This window comes from Saimiri boliviensis, chromosome 3 (genome assembly GCF_048565385.1).
Source record: "Saimiri boliviensis isolate mSaiBol1 chromosome 3, mSaiBol1.pri, whole genome shotgun sequence".
NCBI lineage: Eukaryota > Metazoa > Chordata > Mammalia > Primates > Cebidae > Saimiri > Saimiri boliviensis.
The window spans coordinates 155,688,501-155,707,521 of record NC_133451.1 but is presented as its reverse complement, the minus strand read 5'-3'; the positions used below and the strand labels follow the sequence as shown (position 1 = coordinate 155,707,521).

Sequence of the window (19,021 nt, the reverse complement as noted above, 5' to 3'; positions counted from 1 at the left end):
AAAAGACAAATTTAAAGTATTGTTTTGTTTTCTGGGTGACGAGGTGTGGTTGTTTTAATGGCTCTAGGGAAGGAGACACAGAACGCTATTAATGCCAATGTTTGATCTCGGCTCCAAACAAAATGCTCTCGGAATTGCCCTTGGCTGGAGCTGTCTAACGGGAGGCGGAGGACGAGGCTCTGTTCTGTTCTGCCGGGAAGAAGACCCCACCGTCGCCCCGTCGGTCCCTGGCTGGCGCCACTGAGACTAGAAGTCGGAGAGACGAGACCTCTAGGGGGTCTGGGCTCAGCGATGCTGGTGCGGACACAGACCCTTGTGACCCAGGAAATCCCGTTGAGCCCCCAAAAGGCGAGAGCTCTGCCGACCTAGGGCTCCAAAGCAAAATTCTCTGGCCTGCCCTATGCTGATTTCGCCGCTAGGAGACGCCCGTAACCCACGTTTGCGGAGAGAGTTCCATTCAAACACATTTGCCACCAAAAAAAAAAAAAAAAAAAAAAAAAAAAAAAAAAAAGGCAGCTCAAGCTCAAGTGTTACAGTGGATGTAGTGATTATTTACAGGCAAATCTGGCCATCTCTCCATGTTTTCATCTCCACCTCTGGAAGCACTCTGGCTTTCAGCATAAGACCCGAGTCAGCTCAAACTTCATCTACATTTCGGGGGCAGAAACCCTCTTCCCCAGTTTCTGGATCTGCATTGTCATTCAGCTACACGTCTCTCACATGCAAACACGCGCGCACTCGCGCGCACACACACAAGGGTTTCCATGCGTACAAATGAACACATTAGAAAATTACCGTCATTTTTTTTAAAGGCTCCAGGATTCTGACGAGTCAGCTTGAAGACCTCAAAACATTTCATTTCCTGCAGATCTGAAGAAAAAGAAAGGGGGGAGGGGTGGGAAGCACAGATGCAATACCGTATTAATATTCAGATACACTATAATCTCCTTTTCATTGATCCACAGGTCCCTTTATACACTGCCGCTCCATTCTCAGCCGCAGACGTGATGCTAAAATCATTTTAACTGCAGCGGTTTTCGCTTGGCTTTGGCCAGTCTTCAATTTACTGCAGCTGGTAAAGGATTAGCCATTTTTGCTACCATCCTTTCCTTCTAAGCGCTCAAAGGCAGGACCCATCTTCATGAAAGAGCCAAGAGCGGGGGCCAGGGGGACGGGTCGTTGGCTGCGGGGGAAGCGCAGAAAGCAGGGCAGTAGACGTGCATTCGCGGGACTCTCAGAAGCATGTCCCCGGCTGCATGGACACTTGCCCTCCTCAATTCCCTGCCAGAAGGGAATGGCAATGTACCTTTGGGTCGAGAAAAGGACTCTACTTTTCCCGCAGGTTGTGGTGGCGGTATTCTCGGATCGTTCATTACCAGAAAGCAGCAAAGGACCTTCCTATCTCTTTGCATAAGAAGAAGATTGAATAGGGGCTTCTGTAGTGAATAAACGACCAATTCCTTGCTAGTAGCCCGTTAATTAAAAGATATATATTTCTACATCTTTCCTTCGAGAATTGGCATTCTATCCACTCTCCAGCATTAAGGAGTTCGCACTGTGTTTTAACTTCACAAGAACTAGCTGTGTGGATGTGCCGCGTTGCCCCTGTGCCTCCGGAATGGGCACTCACAGCTGGTCAAGCGCGTTCCTCAGAACTCAGGGAGGCTCGGTGGGGGCTTACACAGAGCTGAGCTCTGGGCCAGAGAGGATGGATGCAAGTACCGTGCATGTGCAAACGTGCTCGCAGATACCCGCAGCGGTGCACACTTGGGTCCCGCGTATGCACGGCTCCTGCCCACCACCCCTCCGGTGTTCGACGCCTCCCCACTGTCCTCACGCAGCGGGCTGACCCCAGGCTCCGCAGAAATCAGTGATCTAATGATCTAGTCTAGCCTGGTGGGGAAGAGGGAACGCTCTCCAACTGAAAGAAAAAAAAAAAAAAATTAGAAAATAGCCGGCGTTCCCAGCCGCTGCGTGGCACTTGGCTGCAAAACGCGCAGGGATATCAGAGACGCTTTGCAGCGGCTGGCGGTGCTGAGAGCCGGGTTTCCGAGAGCCCAGCGTTGTTGGGATGGCGGCCTCGAGGGAAGCGGCTCAAAGCCAACCCCTCAGTCACTGATGAACGCGTTCACAGGTCAAAGCTAGGTCCTCAAGTGAGTTAATCTATTTGGTAAGTTATTTTGCGAATATATATTTAGGGAGGAAGCAGGTGCGTCGAACGCGTCTGCCCGTCTATAAGCGCTGTCATCCCACACCCGATAGCGTGAATTCCTCCGCTTTTGGGGACCCACCTGCACCCCCTGCTCCGACTGCTTCGCCGCTTTCCGCACGGCCCCTTCAGACCCCTCACGCTTAGATGGACACATGCCGTAGAATACCCACTTTTCAAACGCCCTGCCAGTCTCGGCTAGGGTCTCTTAATTAGGTAACCCTTGCCAATTAGTGGTCCCTGTGCTACTTTTTCCCCTTCTCGATGATTTATTTCCATGATCCGTTTTAGGGAAAATACCTTAAAGGAAAAAGGATGTCATAGCATCATTGGAAATCCCGCTCCTCAGAGAGGATACCGCAGCTGTTGCTATTATGTTCTCACATTTGCTGATGCAAACAGGGGAACCTCTCTATTCCCTGCCCATTACCTGCGGCTGGGGACGGGGAACTTGCCGCGGCAGCGTCCCCAGCCAGCGCCTCGGGACCCGCGGGGCTGTTCTCGCTCTCACACTCACACTCACCCCTGCCGCCCGGGCGAGCGTTCCGCCCCGCCCCGCCCGGCTGCCGCGTGACGTGTCTGCTTGACGGCCGGCCCGGCCAGTCACCGGCAGCCCGGTGGGTGGTGCTCCTCTGCGATTTGTTGGCAGAATGAGGGCGCTGCGCAAAAACCGAGAAGCCGAGCGCTCGGAGCTCAGAAACTGCCAGCCCAGACCACAGGCTCCGAGGCTGAAGCAGGAGGAAGGAAGGACTGGAAGGAGAAAGAGACAGGTTAGAGGGAAAGAGGCTTGGGAAGGAAACAGCAGAAAAGAAACTGCTCATTACACTTACAGAGAGGCCAATCACGGTGGAGATGAGAACAGAGGGAGCCAAGACGATGAAAGACGAAAAATACAAATAGAGCGAAAGAGGAAAAAAAAAAAAAAAAATGTCAAGAAGAACATCCATCCGGAGAAATGAAGAGAATGAAAGTTTTAAGCTGCAGAGCCTTTCTGTGCTTTTCCGGCACCAAATTCTCTCGCTGATTTTAAGCCCGTTTGCATTTGCCAGCCGTTGACATTAAGAGGCATGTTTAACGGTGCCAACAGCATCTCCTTTTCCTTCTCCTCTTCCTCTTCTTCTTCTTCCTCCTCCTACTCCTCTTTTACCTCCTCCTCATTCTCCTCCCATCAGCAAGAAGACAAACCGAGGACAGTCTTGAAATACCGAAATTTCCTCTTTGGGATTTGCCAGCGCCGCGTTGCGCCAAGACTGTCGGAATAAAGGACGCTGACTGTTGTATTATCATTATTTTATTAATTGGTCAGTGGAAAGATTACAGATGAGGAAAGGGGACGCCTGCCACCCTTCCTGTGCTAAGATTAAAAAATGAGGCTGGATTGCGGGAAGCTCTAAAATGAAGCAAAAGGAGTAAGATTTTTAAAGACAGAAAGCCACAGGAGCCCCCACGTAGCGCACTTTTATTTGTATTTTTCAGATTTTTTTTTTTTTTCGTGGTGGTGGGGGAGGTGATTGGGTGGCTGACTGGCTGCGGGAAGCTACTTCCTTTCCTTTTGGAGATGATTGTGCTATTATTCTTTGCCTTGCTCTGGATGGTGGAAGGAGTCTTTTCCCAGCTTCACTACACGGTACAGGAGGAGCAGGAACATGGCACTTTCGTGGGGAATATCGCTGAAGATCTGGGTCTGGACATTACAAAACTTTCGGCTCGCGGGTTTCAGACGGTGCCCAACTCAAGGACCCCTTACTTAGACCTCAACCTGGAGACTGGGGTGCTGTACGTGAACGAGAAAATAGACCGCGAGCAAATCTGCAAACAGAGCCCCTCCTGTGTCCTGCACCTGGAGGTCTTTCTGGAGAACCCCCTGGAGCTGTTCCAGGTGGAGATCGAGGTGCTGGACATTAATGACAACCCCCCCTCTTTCCCGGAGCCGGACCTGACGGTGGAAATCTCTGAGAGCGCCACGCCAGGCACTCGCTTCCCCTTGGAGAGCGCATTCGACCCAGACGTGGGCACCAACTCCTTGCGCGACTACGAGATCACCCCCAACAGCTACTTCTCCCTGGACGTGCAGACCCAGGGGGATGGCAACCGATTCGCCGAGCTGGTGCTGGAGAAGCCACTGGACCGAGAGCAGCAAGCGGTGCACCGCTACGTGCTGACCGCGGTGGACGGGGGAGGAGGGGGTGGAGGAGGAGAAGGAGGGGGAGGTGGCGGGGGAGCGGGCCTGCCCCCCCAGCAACAGCGCACCGGCACGGCCCTACTCACCATCCGAGTGCTGGACTCCAACGACAATGTGCCCGCTTTCGACCAACCCGTCTACACTGTGTCCCTACCAGAGAACTCGCCCCCAGGCACTCTCGTGATCCAGCTCAATGCCACGGACCCGGACGAGGGCCAGAACGGTGAGGTCGTGTACTCCTTCAGCAGCCACATTTCGCCCCGGGCACGGGAGCTTTTCGGACTCTCGCCGCGCACTGGCAGACTGGAGGTAAGCGGCGAGTTGGACTATGAAGAGAGCCCGGTGTACCAAGTGTACGTGCAAGCCAAGGACCTGGGCCCCAACGCCGTGCCTGCGCACTGCAAGGTGCTAGTGCGAGTACTGGATGCTAACGACAACGCGCCAGAGATCAGCTTCAGCACCGTGAAGGAGGCGGTGAGCGAGGGCGCGGCGCCCGGCACTGTGGTGGCCCTTTTCAGCGTGACTGACCGCGACTCAGAGGAGAACGGGCAGGTGCAGTGCGAGCTGCTGGGAGACGTGCCGTTCCGCCTCAAGTCTTCCTTTAAGAATTACTACACCATCGTTACCGAAGCCCCACTGGACCGAGAGGCGGGGGACTCCTACACCCTGACGGTGGTGGCCCGGGACCGAGGCGAGCCTGCGCTCTCCACTAGTAAGTCGATCCAGGTGCAAGTGTCGGATGTGAACGACAACGCGCCGCGCTTCAGCCAGCCGGTCTACGACGTGTATGTGACTGAGAACAACGTGCCTGGCGCCTACATCTACGCGGTGAGCGCCACCGACCGCGACGAGGGCGCCAACGCCCAGCTTGCCTACTCTATCCTCGAGTGCCAGATCCAGGGCATGAGCGTCTTCACCTACGTGTCTATCAACTCTGAGAACGGCTACTTGTACGCCCTGCGCTCCTTCGACTACGAGCAGCTCAAGGACTTCAGCTTTCAGGTGGAAGCCCGGGACGCTGGCAGCCCCCAGGCGCTGGCGGGTAACGCCACTGTCAACATCCTCATAGTGGATCAAAATGACAACGCCCCTGCCATCGTGGCGCCTCTACCAGGGCGCAACGGGACGCCAGCGCGTGAGGTGCTGCCCCGCTCGGCAGAGCCGGGCTACCTGCTCACCCGCGTAGCCGCGGTGGACGCGGATGACGGCGAGAACGCTAGGCTCACTTACAGCATCGTGCGTGGCAACGAAATGAACCTCTTTCGCATGGACTGGCGCACCGGGGAGCTGCGTACAGCGCGCCGAGTCCCGGCCAAGCGCGACCCCCAGCGGCCTTATGAGCTGGTGATCGAGGTGCGTGACCATGGGCAGCCGCCCCTGTCCTCTACCGCCACCCTGGTGGTTCAGCTGGTGGATGGCGCCGTGGAGCCCCAGGGCGGGGGCGGGAGCGGAGGCGGAGGGTCAGGGGAGCACCAGCGCCCCAGCCGCTCGGGCGGCGGGGAAACCTCGCTAGACCTCACCCTCATCCTCATCATCGCGCTGGGCTCGGTGTCCTTCATCTTCCTGCTGGCCATGATCGTGCTGGCCGTGCGTTGCCAAAAAGAGAAGAAGCTCAACATCTACACTTGTCTGGCCAGTGACTGCTGCCTCTGCTGCTGCTGCTGCGGTGGCGGAGGTTCGACCTGCTGTGGCCGCCAAGCCCGGGCGCGCAAGAAGAAACTCAGCAAGTCGGACATTATGCTGGTGCAGAGCTCCAATGTACCCAGTAACCCGGCCCAGGTGCCCGTGGAGGAGTCCGGGGGCTTTGGCTCCCACCACCACAACCAGAATTACTGCTACCAGGTCTGCCTGACCCCTGAGTCCGCCAAGACCGACCTGATGTTTCTTAAGCCCTGCAGCCCTTCGCGGAGTGCGGACACTGAGCACAACCCCTGCGGGGCCATCGTCACGGGTTACACCGACCAGCAGCCCGATATCATCTCCAACGGAAGCATTTTGTCCAACGAGGTAAGGCTGAAGCGAAAGGACCACCATCTCTCATCTCCTCCATCAGAAAGCCTCCTCTAGCCCGGCCCTTGTATCTCTGGTGCACCGTGTATCTATTTTTAGGATGTTAGCTTATTTGTATCGTTGTGGGAGCGCAGATGGGCGGTCGGTCACCTTCTCCCGCTCCGCGTGTAACCTAACTTTCGCGTTGTTTCACTCTTTCACATTTATTTTCATTCGGTCCCCTGGGTACTTGGCCACCTTGTGCTCCCTCCTTCGCTCTCCCAGCTTTCCTCTAAAACCTTAATTCCCACCAGTCCTTTCCCTTCTCAGTAACCTGGGGATAAAGGGAAAGTGCCTGAAGGAAGAGGGAAATGTGGAGGAGGGACTTTTCAGCACTGGCAACGGTCTTTTTGCTTTGCATCTGTCCCAGGCGTTAATAAAGTTGGTTCTATTTTGCTTTGTTTAACGATGCTTTCAGTCGCGTGTACAAGTAAGCTATAGATTGTTGAACTTTACGCAGTTGTCTACCCTCGAATGCATGTTTTAGTGAACAAATTATCAGATCCTCGTCCTCTGAACTCGGGTCGCAAGAAAAAAAAAAAAAAAAAAAAAAAAAAAAAAAAAAAAAAAAGCCTTCAGTTCGGCTCCGGACAGCATTTACAGATGCTCTTGAAGCCGAGCGCCCACACAGTGTGAATTTGAATGAAGTTGCTTTGGCACAAACCCCTGTTAAGAGTAATCTAACGAAAGGCTTAAACAATTGTTGTCTTAAATATATCTTTTTAGCCGATAATCACCTTCTTGCCTCTCTGTTTTGGATAAATCACTGCTGTTGGCTTTCTTCATAAAAGAATTTGGCTTGTCAATTCTGACTTCTTTTTAAAAGGATGGAGAAGTGACAAAGTTGGAGGGTGGGGGTTGGGGAGAGAACAAAGTTGGTTTATGTAAAAGAAAGTTTGGATGGGAAAGGTGTGTGGGTGGTAGAGGTGGGGAGGAGAATGCAGAGGGCCTTTGGAGGGGAAAAATGGGGGTGTCGGGGGAGCCGGCAGGATTATGAACTCCTTTCCTAGCAGGTTATTTTATTTGAGTCTCAGATATTATTAATTGACTTTCATGAATATTTGTACAGCTCATTTGTATCTTAAGCACATTTTGAAAATAAACAACAACATAATTCCTTAAAATATCCAAACTTTTTGCTTATTGAGCGTGCTGTTTTTCTTGTGTCAACCAGTATGCACCTAAACACATTTTTAGGCCGCTGAAAAAAAAGACTGCAGAATATAAACAGGTTGACTGTTAGAGACAATAGTATATGAGCTCTAGCTATGAGGTCATTTGTATTTTCTCTTTAAACACACACACACACACACACACACACACACACATTTAAAGTTAGCCAATTTTATTTTTTTAACCTTTACAACTGACTGAAATGTGGATTCAGGTGTCTCTGAGTATCTCCCCTGCCCTTACACAGCAAACACTGGGCTCAGGTCTTAGGAGAGCTTGGAAATTCATAAAAATGTATACAGTTACTGAAAGTAGGTATAGTTTCTAAGCTCAAAAGTAGACTACTAGTTCACCCCATAGCATTCAAATGCTCTTGATTTATTTATTTTTTTCCTAGACTAAACACCAGCGAGCAGAGCTCAGCTATCTAGTTGACAGACCTCGCCGAGTTAACAGGTATGGACTCTTTTTTCCCTAGCAGATGTGGACAATTTACAATCGAGTAAAAGTAGAAAATAGGTACATTATTCTAAATTAAAATATAAAATGTATGAAGTAGTTTCAATTAGGGCAAGACACAAATATGGACTATATTGTGTTTCCTAGACAGTACACTAAAATTACATTATATTTTATTTATATACAACATATATATTTGAATATTCTGTCAATTTACACTCCTACACAGCTTCTGATAGTCTTACTGTTCCAAATATATATATATATATATATATATATATATATATATATATATAATGAAAATAATATAAACATGTATTTAGCTCCACTTATGGAATAATGTCTAACCTTTACATGACTTACATGCTCAAATTGACTGTTAATTGTTAATTTTTAAAGAGTTGCGCTTAGGTTATAAAAACTAGCTTTATGCAGAAACAAAGCCAACTAAGAGGTCTGTGCGTCTGCAGCACCATCTGTGACCATGTGGTGGCAGAAGAATGTTTCCTGTGTTTCTTCACCTTTTTAATTCTAATATTCACATTTTTGTACTTCTAGTTCTGCATTCCAGGAAGCCGACATAGTAAGCTCTAAGGACAGTGGTCATGGAGACAGTGAACAGGGAGATAGTGATCATGATGCCACCAACCGTGCCCAGTCAGCTGGTAAGTGTGATCAAAGGGCAATCTAAATGCTAACTTTTATAGTTTGTATTTTTAAAAATAAATTCAGGAAGGATGATGTCCTAGACATTTTTCTGATGTTTAATGCTGGTAATTCCACAGACAAATAGCGTCACTCTATTTTGATAATTGCAAACTTAAAGAGAATTGTAAAAATGCACCGTTCCTTTGGAAAGTTAAGTTAGGAATTCATTGTGGAGTATGTCAGACTATGAAATATATATATTGCTTATGTAATGTTCTTTAATGTACCCATTACATACAGAAAGCCATAGCTCTATCACCTGGTGCAGTCACAAGTCTTCAGTCAATTAAGGTATTCTTAAACTAGTTTATGGATGAGGTAACTGAAGATGGATAAAACTGATTGACCAGCACAAGGTCACTAGAGAATAAATGGATGACTGAAGACTAGAATCCACATTTCTTGTTTTCCAGGGCAATGCATTTTACACACCACCAAGTATTGAATGAGAAAGTAATGGTGATTAAAAGTCATTAACAGGTTGAAAACAAGGTTTCTTATCTTGAGTCTTAGGCTTCAGAACAGTAGGTAAAACATGATCATGTGTATTTTCTGAAGTGTCCTTGGTTTCTTCATATTTTCAACAGGGTCCATGACATTATCAAAAGATAAACTCTGAGTGTAATTTGTATGTGGGTTTGATGGTAATCACTGATAGGTTTCCAATGTGATATATATTTGTTTGATTTTACTTTTCTTTTTATAAAGTCAAGTTTTATGAGATCCTGGTAACTCTTACTACTAATACTAAAAGGAAACTCTAACATGAAATAAAATATGTATGTTAAAATGAAAATGATTTAATAAACTTCTAGTGTCCTTCCGAATTATTTGTTTTTCATCTTTGAAGGGTGCTTATTGAATATTTTACTTTGTCGATCTAGTTTTGTGTTTGTACGAAACATGAAGAAATAGACAGGCTAGTCAACTTTTCTAACTTCTGCAAATGTCGATCTTAGACTATCTCTGGGTTCAACTTGGCTCTCTTGAGATTGGACCTTTATTTTAGCTAATAATATAACTTTAGAGCGATAGGTTCTTACTTTCAAGGTGGTATTAGTCCTCGAGAGCACCCATTCCTTAACACACTCGGTGGACCTCTGGATGGTGCTGAGGCAGTGTGTCAAAGGGCAGTGTACAGCCCACGGTGGCCTGGCAGCAGTGGTTGCTACAAGCCTCTCACTTGGCTAATGTGTGCTGTGTCTGTGGCTGCCTTAGCCTTGGGAAACCCAGGCAGGAGGAAGGGAAAAAAGGCTGCTCAAGGGTCTCTTTATATTGCTGTGAGTCATTAATATGCAGACCTAATGAGACTTGAGAACTGCCAAGAATCCCCGGAGGTCCCTGCCCCTTGCGGGCCTTCACGCTAAGTGAACAGAGCATCTATTTAGTGTCTGGGAACCTGACAACAAACCAGATCTTGCCAGAAGTTTATATGTGAGTACAAAGTCCCTTTCATTTTTGCCCTATATATGGCATATGATTTATTGTTATCTTTAAAAACTGTACATTTAGAATTGCTCATTCCTGTTCTTTTCTCAGAGTTTCTAATTTGTCAGCCTTTTAAAACTTTTAAAACAAAATGGTTAATGTTTAAGAAAGAGTATCTGTTGCATGCTTTTTTGGATGCATTTTACTCCTTTCCCACCCCACACTCTCCGCTTTGTTTTTTTTGTAGCACTTCAATCTCAATGAACATTTCAATTAGTTTAGTCCCTCAGACATAATGACCCATAATAACGTAACTGAAGAAAGAGAAATGAATAAACATCTGCAAAAAGAGCCAAATTTGGAAGATAGCTGAGAACATATTCTTATCAGCGCTTCTTCCCAGTAGCTACTTTATTTCACAGTCACTCAGTGTTGCTGTTTCGGTAATGTTCCTTTCAAATTATTGGAGAGGTCAAAGCATTTAAAGGAAAACTAAAATGTTAAAATGAGTTCCGGAAAACATTTTGGCAAAGCAATTTTTATTTTTCTTTACCAAAATGTTACAATTTTTCCCCTATCTTTAAGTTCTTAAACATTAAAAATATTACAGAATTAGCAATCTGTTTATGTATCTCATTAGTAGTTACAGGGCAGCCACAACACACTGGGCACAATAATAGCTATTTTAGGATTGTAATAAAGCACTTATGTTAAGAAGTGATTGCACCTTTGTGTGCTGAATTGCAATCAGATATAATGTCTAATTTTATTGTAAGAATGATTTTGAAGTGCTTTCTTTTTTAAGTATAAAACCTCAAATGCAGAGAATTAAAATGTATTTACTTAAAGACTTTTTTCAATCCACACTGCTGTTATGTACTGTAAACCTCACATGAAGCAGTTAGACTATTTCCAAAAATTTAAGCCTATTTCAGATAAATCTGTTTTATTTAATTGTAAAGCCAGATATTAATGTTCTTCCAATTTTGCAAAATTAGGTAATACTGCTCATAGCATAGCTTTCTAGGTTCAGGATGGGGGGGGGGGAAACTATGCAATAAGCAAATCTCACTTCACTAGGTTTTAGTATGGAAAAGTTAGATTATCAGGAAAAAATAACATTGGAAAGATAAAGCCTCCAAATTATCTCTTTCAGTTTGTACTTCATTCCACACTATAGTATACAGACTATTTAGCTTAGTGCTTCACCTGTTTGAACTTCCGAACTTTTTCTTTATTCCTATTTCTTTTCCTACATTGACATTATTTTGTATTATTTATTTAGATATGCTTTCTATTTATTCTTTTATGAATAGTTTTCTTTTATTGTTCTATCTTCCACCCCCTCCTTCTTGCTTTTTTTTTTTTTTTTTTTTTTTTTTTCCCTAAGCCATTTGCTGTCACCAATCTTGTTCATAGAAGGGCTTTAAACATGAAGGCAGCTGCACAGAGAATCACATAAGCTTTTTCAGTTTTCTACTGCACCTGGCTCCATGTGTGAAATTCTTCGCCTTGACCACTGCTCTGTGGCACTTTCTTTGTATAGCCTTGTCAAGGTGCTTTCCGTTTTTTTCAGTGCACTATTGATGTATTGGTTAGATATGGCAGAAGTCCAAGGAGAAGTGGTAAATGCATACATAAACCATCACAAGAGGAAAAACTGATCAATCACAGCCCAAATAGCCAAAGACTTGGACTTTAAATAAATATATTTTCAACTTATTATGTCATTAGATTAAAACATAATTATTTTTTTCTATATGAGGGTACAGATAGAATATTTTAAATTGTATATTCTTAAACATTTTAATACTATTTGAGATTTACCTAAAGTGATCTGTTTTGTAGTGAGAGGTTGCTTTTCCCATTACAAAATGCCTGCACTGTCAATAATGCTAAGTTAATTTTAACTTTATAATTTATAAATATAAATTTTTTACTTTATAATTTATTTTTTATTTTTAATATCTTGTGCCTTTAAAAAATATGTCAAAGAGAGAACCCTAATAAGTGAATTACTTGTTAGATGTTCTCTGAAAATTGTCAAATTTCTCTTCAATAATTTTTTAATTTCAGTTGCAAGAGAACTTACTTCCAGCTGTTTAATTTTTAACTAATTATAGATATATGGATACAGATGTAATGCATGATCAAAATTTCTCTATAAATTTTAAAAATAAAATAATGTGATTGGTCAAATATTCCAAATTAGTAGATAAAGTATATCACTGAAATGCATTAAGTCATTGCATTACTACAATATCAGCAATAGAATTCTTGGTTTATTACAAACACAAATATCTATTTCCCAACTCCACTAAGAATTTAGATGATTGCCAAATTTGTTTTTGAGTTTATATATAAAATGAATTTATACCATTATTTATAAAACCTCCTTCACCGGTGAATCTTTGAGCTACAACTTGAAAATGTGGAGAGATTTATAACTGCAAGCAATATATAAGACAAAATATTAAGAGGAAATAGTAAAACATATATACATTAGGAAAGATTACAGGTAGGGAGAAAAATTTGATAGATGTATTTTGATTTTCTCATCAGTGAGTATGTCAATAAATATCTGCTGTAAAACCGTGTTTTCCTAAAGCATATTGCAGTTTTTGTGGTTACAATTAATATATCTTAAGGAGTTAAAAGAAGACCAGAAATCCTCTCAAAAAAATGAAAACTTTTATATTTTCTTTAAAATTAATTTATCATATTTGGGAAAAATAAACTTTTTGAATGAAAGCTTGTTGCACAAAAAGAAATGTTCACACAATGTTGTATTATCACATTCACAAAAAATCCACAGAAATTGAATACAATTCTAATATTTCTGAAATCACAATTTGGTCTCAGTGGAAATATTCACTGCCTCTGAGTAGACAGGACAAGTCACCTGCCAGTTGAAAGCCATGTACTTTAAAATTTGTCTGTGCATATCTTCGCATAACAGGCAGTCTATCACATCAGCTATCATCCCTTTTGGAACAGATTATTTAGGAAAAGTGGAAAAAATAAATAACTAGAAAAAGGGATTGCAAGTAAAAATATTTGTTGAAAAGTTTATTAGAAATTACCAAAATTTCAAAACTGAGGTTTGGAATAGTAGATATTGGAGACTCTGACAGGTGGAGGACTGACACCAGGGATGTGAAATTGTCTAATGAGTACAATTTACACTATTCAAGTGATGGTTATGCTAAAAATCCAGACTACACCACTACACAATAAATTCATATAACAAAATCGCACTTGTGTCCCTAACATCTATTTATTTATTTTTTTAAATTAAATTGAGGTTTGGCCTGTAATTTTCTGTTGTAAAAATCTCACAATTTCCATAGTAAGGGCATTTGAATGAAGAAAAGGAAAATTAGGTTAAACTTATTAACCTTTGAGCAATCAATTGGAGTTCTCAAAAAATTGTAAGATCACTGTTAAAGTTACACATTTTAATATATCACAGCTACTGTAACATCTGGCATCCCTGTGCATCGTGAAGTTATTTATCATAATAAAACTTAAACATACCTCTGATTATTTGGTAAAGTACTATATTTAACAGGACTAGCAATAGATGATAAAACTTAAAATAATGTGAATTATACAATGTCTTCCTGAGGTGAGGATTGGTAAAGGAATCAATTTATGTGGATCTCAAACTATATAACTACACAACAAATGAAAAAATCAATTTTCAATTAATTTTTTCTGTTACTAATTTGAAGTTTATTGATTTAATATTTCTGTTATGTTTTAAATGTTTGTTTCTATGTCTGACTTTCTTTCTGAGAAATAGGTACACTAATCGAAAAAACTGGTGAAACATTTATGTACAATTTGAAACACTTTACCTTTTCTTCTAGTTATATAAAGCTGTGCATTATTGCTAAAAGACTTCCACTTTAACAGGATTGATTCATAAATTTACTAAGCACATTATTTACATGTTTTTTGCCTCTGTAGAGTGATACTGTTCTTTAAAGAAAAAACTTTTCTATCTCCCTCAATTTTTTTGCCATGCACATGCTATACTTTATTTTTAATAATAGATTCTCAACTCATGTTTTGTTATGTAATCTAAGGAAATTTCCAACAAACTCAAATAATCAAAAGAGACAGAAGAAAAGCATACTTGCCAAATAAGAAAATGGACACATTAGGATATAAACTACATAAAAGTAATTTCTACCAAAATCAAGCAATGTCCTAGCATATGTTGATGTACCAGTTTATTAAAATTTTGCTTGGAATTGTCATATTCACAATTAGAAGAGTAGTTGGGCCTAGGTGCAAAAAAAATGTGTAAGGTCATATATTGTCTTATTTGGCATATTTAAAATTATATTTATTATCCCTCATGTGAAGAAAAACGGTATTAGCTCAAATTTTGCATTGGCATTTATCTTTATCAGGATACAATGGACCAATTCTATCTTTATATTTGAATGTAATTATATTGGCTATTCAAATTGAGTATATCTTAAGTTTATTTTAAAAATAAATAATTGCTCATAATAATTTTATTCTCAAAGATAATTTCTACAATCAAAAAAAATCGATGTTCCCGATAATTCTGTTACTTAATAGGCAGCATTTACATGTCAGAATATAAATCTTCTCTCTGTTTCTGTAGCTTCTACCTAGTTAGTATGTAAACGTGTATCAGGGACATTCTATTTCCCTTTCTCTTTTTCTTTTTATGTATCTTCTTGCAAAAATAGGATAAAGGAGTGAGTTTCTCTGATGTCTAGTGAAACATTTACATGTTTTACATGCTGTTCTCAGTCAGATTCCTTAATCCCAGCTTCAGCTCACGTTTCTGTTCAACAGTTCACTGATCAGTAATTTATTTCCAGACTTATACAGGAAAATTATCAGTGAAGTATTATAATCAAAGTCAGAATTAGCATTCTACATAGTTTCATATAAAATTTTTAAAAAGTCATTATGCAGTGAGATTAGTATATGATAAGAAGCTTGGTGTTTTCTTTTTTTTTTTAATTTATGTAATTAGCTTTACTTAACTCCAAAATACTGTGGATAATCTAGAGTATTCATTATTTTGAAAAATTATTTTGTTTATTTTATATATGCAGATAACATATATAATAACACATATTGATTAGTAGATAACCAAATATTATCAGGAATTTAAAAACCAAAACTTGCTCAAGATCTCAAATCACTTGTGATATTAACAGAAGTAGCAATCAAGTATGTTCGTTAAATAAATATTACTTTTTGATTTAAAAAATGTTTTCACAGAGTATGCTTGGATTCAAGTTTCTTCTCTACATACTAATAATATACTTTTGTTTTTCAAATATATTCTGTTTAAAATTTTTTGATGTTTTTAAAATTATTTTTAATATTATTTTAAAAACTAAAGTGGCTCACTAGGTACTCTCATTCCACACCCAGCTCTACGCCAGTAAGCCAGGGAGCTTCTTACCCATTTAAAGTTTGGGAATAGATTGAGACTGTTTTGGCCTTGTTTTAGTTGATAGATATGTTACTATGTTTAGAGAAACATTAAAATGCTATTTTTCCTTTAAGTGTTTTTCTGTGTAGTGCTATATATCAGCATTAATATCAAATAGTATTCTGTAGTGCTTGAAAATTCTTATGCTTTGCTTGAGAAACTGAATGACGTTTCTTGATCATAATCAGATAATATTTCTAATCTTGTCAAAAGGAAGACAATGAAATTTGAAGTTGTCATTTTAAATCTTGGTATTATAGAATTAGTACGCAAACAACTCTTTGTTGACCAGGACAAGTGTGCTCCAATATAGAGCATGTAATAAGGTATTTGTCAATAGTATCTGCAGTTGATTTACACTGCATTTGGTTACCTTGGTTTCAGTAATTACAGTCATTTGTTCTGGATTTGTCTAAGGTGGTAAATGATAAGTGGTTTTTTAGTAATGTGGACTACCAGAGTGTCATTGAGAAATACCTTTAGGAAGTCATTTCCCAGGAACCTCAGAAAGCATGCTTTTGGCTACTAATGAGATTGTGTTTTATTCTTGTTATTTACTGATTTTCCTCTGTGTATGCCACAATTCTGTTGAATTTCACTATCTGTTTCATATTCAGATTTCATAATCTAAATGTCATTTTTAGTGCTCGACATGTTTCTCATATTTGTTTTTAAGAAAAAAATCAGGTATTTATCATTGTTAGGAATTATGGACTTTAAAACTTTAACACCTTGTTTTTAATTTTTTTGGCTGTTATGAACTTCCCAAGAAATTTGTATAAAGATGTCTACTTATTTCACTCACCATTACTCAATTATTTAAATTGTTTAGAACCAATATTTTTTCCCAATACCCTAAGTAGTTTAGAAACATTTATCTCAGAGGCCTCTTTGCCGGAAGTCTTATCTTTTACCTTTGCAGATCATTTTCTCTTTTTAAAGTGATGAACAAAAATGAGACAAGACGATATTTTATTCCTGTCAGATTAAGCCAAGAAAATTTTTTTAAGCATCTCCACTTGTCACCATTTATGCTACCTGTAATCTTACACCGCTAAGTATCTGGTCATGATGGTGAAGACTACAGCTGTACTTTCTTTTTTCTGCTTACAGGTATGGATCTCTTCTCCAACTGCACTGAGGAATGTAAAGCTCTTGGCCACTCAGATCGGTGCTGGATGCCTTCTTTTGTCCCTTCTGATGGACGCCAGGCTGCTGATTATCGCAGCAATCTGCATGTTCCCGGCATGGACTCTGTTCCAGACACTGAGGTGTTTGAAACTCCAGAAGCCCAGCCTGGGGCAGAGCGGTCCTTCTCCACCTTTGGCAAGGAGAAGGCCCTTCACAGCACTCTGGAGAGGAAGGAGCTGGACGGACTGCTGTCTAATACGCGAGCGCCTTACAAACCACCATATTTGAGTAAGTATTACACAAAAGGCTCTGGAAAAATGTTCTCTTTGAGGAGATGAAGTTCAACATTCCAGCCTTTTTGGTAAAAATGGAGTTCAGGTTTTTTTTAAGAAACAAGGATAAAAGTGACGGGATGCAGGCAGCAATTTGGTGCTCTATCTTCATTTATTTAAAATAATAGGTTCCTCTAACATTGAGACATTAGTAATTGCACTCAACTCTTTCAAAATATGGGACTATATTCTTCAAATGGTTTATTTTATATAGTCATTGTAAACAACAACAAAAAATGCTTTGAGATTCTCTATTTCCTTTGAGGAGCTTGGTAATGAAATTATCTCATTCTCCGCCACATAGAAATATTTTCCTTTTAGTTAATGAAAAAATATTACTGACAATTCAATATCTTGGTCAAACTACATAAATAATGTTTGATAAAGATAAAACTCATAACAACTCAATCAAAAGATGACTTATCTTGTATAGCCAATCCATCCTACATAATGTTTTATTTCATCTGCTACAAAAATAACTGTGGAACTATAAGCTAGAAACAAAAGATGAGACAGATTGTAGTTATATCATTTCTTTTATGATTGATGAAATGGAAAAGTAAAAGTGTTTTTAAAAACTTAAAGGAAAAAGAAAAGCATAAGAATATTTTAGCCTTTATGATGCATAATGTGAAAAGCATAGATTGAATGCATGGAGGTTGTCGCTGCTAACCTGGACATGGATAATGCAAACAGACAAGTCTTATATGCTTAAAGGACTGGTCTTTAATTAGATGCATACATGGTGGTGACAACGATAGTCAGGTGGTTTTTATGAAGGATTGCTTTCAGCTTTTCAAATTACTCAGAACCACAAATACCCCAGCATGATGTACCACTTTAGCACTTCAGAACTAAAACATCATTTGTTTTGCTTTATTTTTGAAGTTATACAAAGAGAGAACAAATACTTAAATACAGAAAATACTGGGATGTCTAAAATGCAATTTGGATGCTAATCTCTTAAGTTTAACTCACAAATCCACACACGCTAGAATTAAAGTAGCCTAAAATCTAATTTTAATAAGTGAAGAATATGATGTGATCTTTGTCTCTGAAATTTAATTCTGGATTTAAAATTAGTATTTATTATTAAAATTAAAACTTGTCTAAATTCTAGCCAGCATATGTAATAGCTGTTTCACTTAAACTAAGAATATATATTATAGAAATACATTATTAATAACTTCAAGGCAAAAGTGAAAGGGTATATAATTCAGAGTAATAAAAATTTGTATTTCTAAATACAAATATTTGCTTTCACTATATAATAACTTCAAATATAGTGGGTAAATCTACTTTAAATATAGTGGGAAAATCAACTTGCCCTCTTTTGTGCTTAGTGAGTACTTATCTTGGTGAAATTACGCTTACATATAGACATGGAATTTTAAACATCTATAAATGTTATTTCATTACTGACTAGATTTTTTATTAATAAGACTAATGGAAACAATTTTTATTATTAAAATATTAATGCTGCATATATTTTACTGCAAATTTTTCTATTTCTTAAGAATCTGGCATTTCATTTAAAAATCTGATTCAAGAATTATGAAATTTATTAACGTTTATGTGTGTTGCTAAAAAATCAGAAGAATGCATTGTTATTTCACCAGAAAAATTATTAGCACATTATTCATATATATTCATTCTCATATATATGAGAGGTATGTTCATATTCATATATGTGTGTTGGAATGAATTAGTTCTTAATAGCAGTTTTTTCCCCCTGATCTGTTTTAGCCAGTTCATACTGCTCAAAATTTAGGGTTTGAGTTGAAGTGTGACCTGAGTGAAAAATTTGCAGAAGAATAGCTATTTTGTTGTTTTCATTTAAACTCTTCTTAGTTCTTCAT

The 19,021-nt window shown here is 40.4% G+C and overlaps 1 protein-coding gene across 2 annotated transcripts in view; it reads left to right on the top strand.

Annotated features, from left to right (window-relative positions):
* Nucleotides 1–2,896: 2,896 nt before the first annotated feature.
* PCDH10 (protocadherin 10) overlaps nucleotides 2,897–19,021 on the top strand; it is a 60,083-nt gene continuing 43,958 nt past the window's right edge. For both annotated transcript variants that reach the window (XM_039479188.2, XM_003927701.4), the window contains exons 1-4: nucleotides 2,897–6,398; nucleotides 8,011–8,069; nucleotides 8,631–8,737; nucleotides 16,813–17,118. In XM_039479188.2, coding sequence (XP_039335122.2) covers nucleotides 3,768–6,398; nucleotides 8,011–8,069; nucleotides 8,631–8,737; nucleotides 16,813–17,118 — 3,103 coding nt within the window. In that variant the 5' untranslated portion in view covers nucleotides 2,897–3,767. The remainder of the gene's footprint in view (nucleotides 6,399–8,010; nucleotides 8,070–8,630; nucleotides 8,738–16,812; nucleotides 17,119–19,021) is intronic.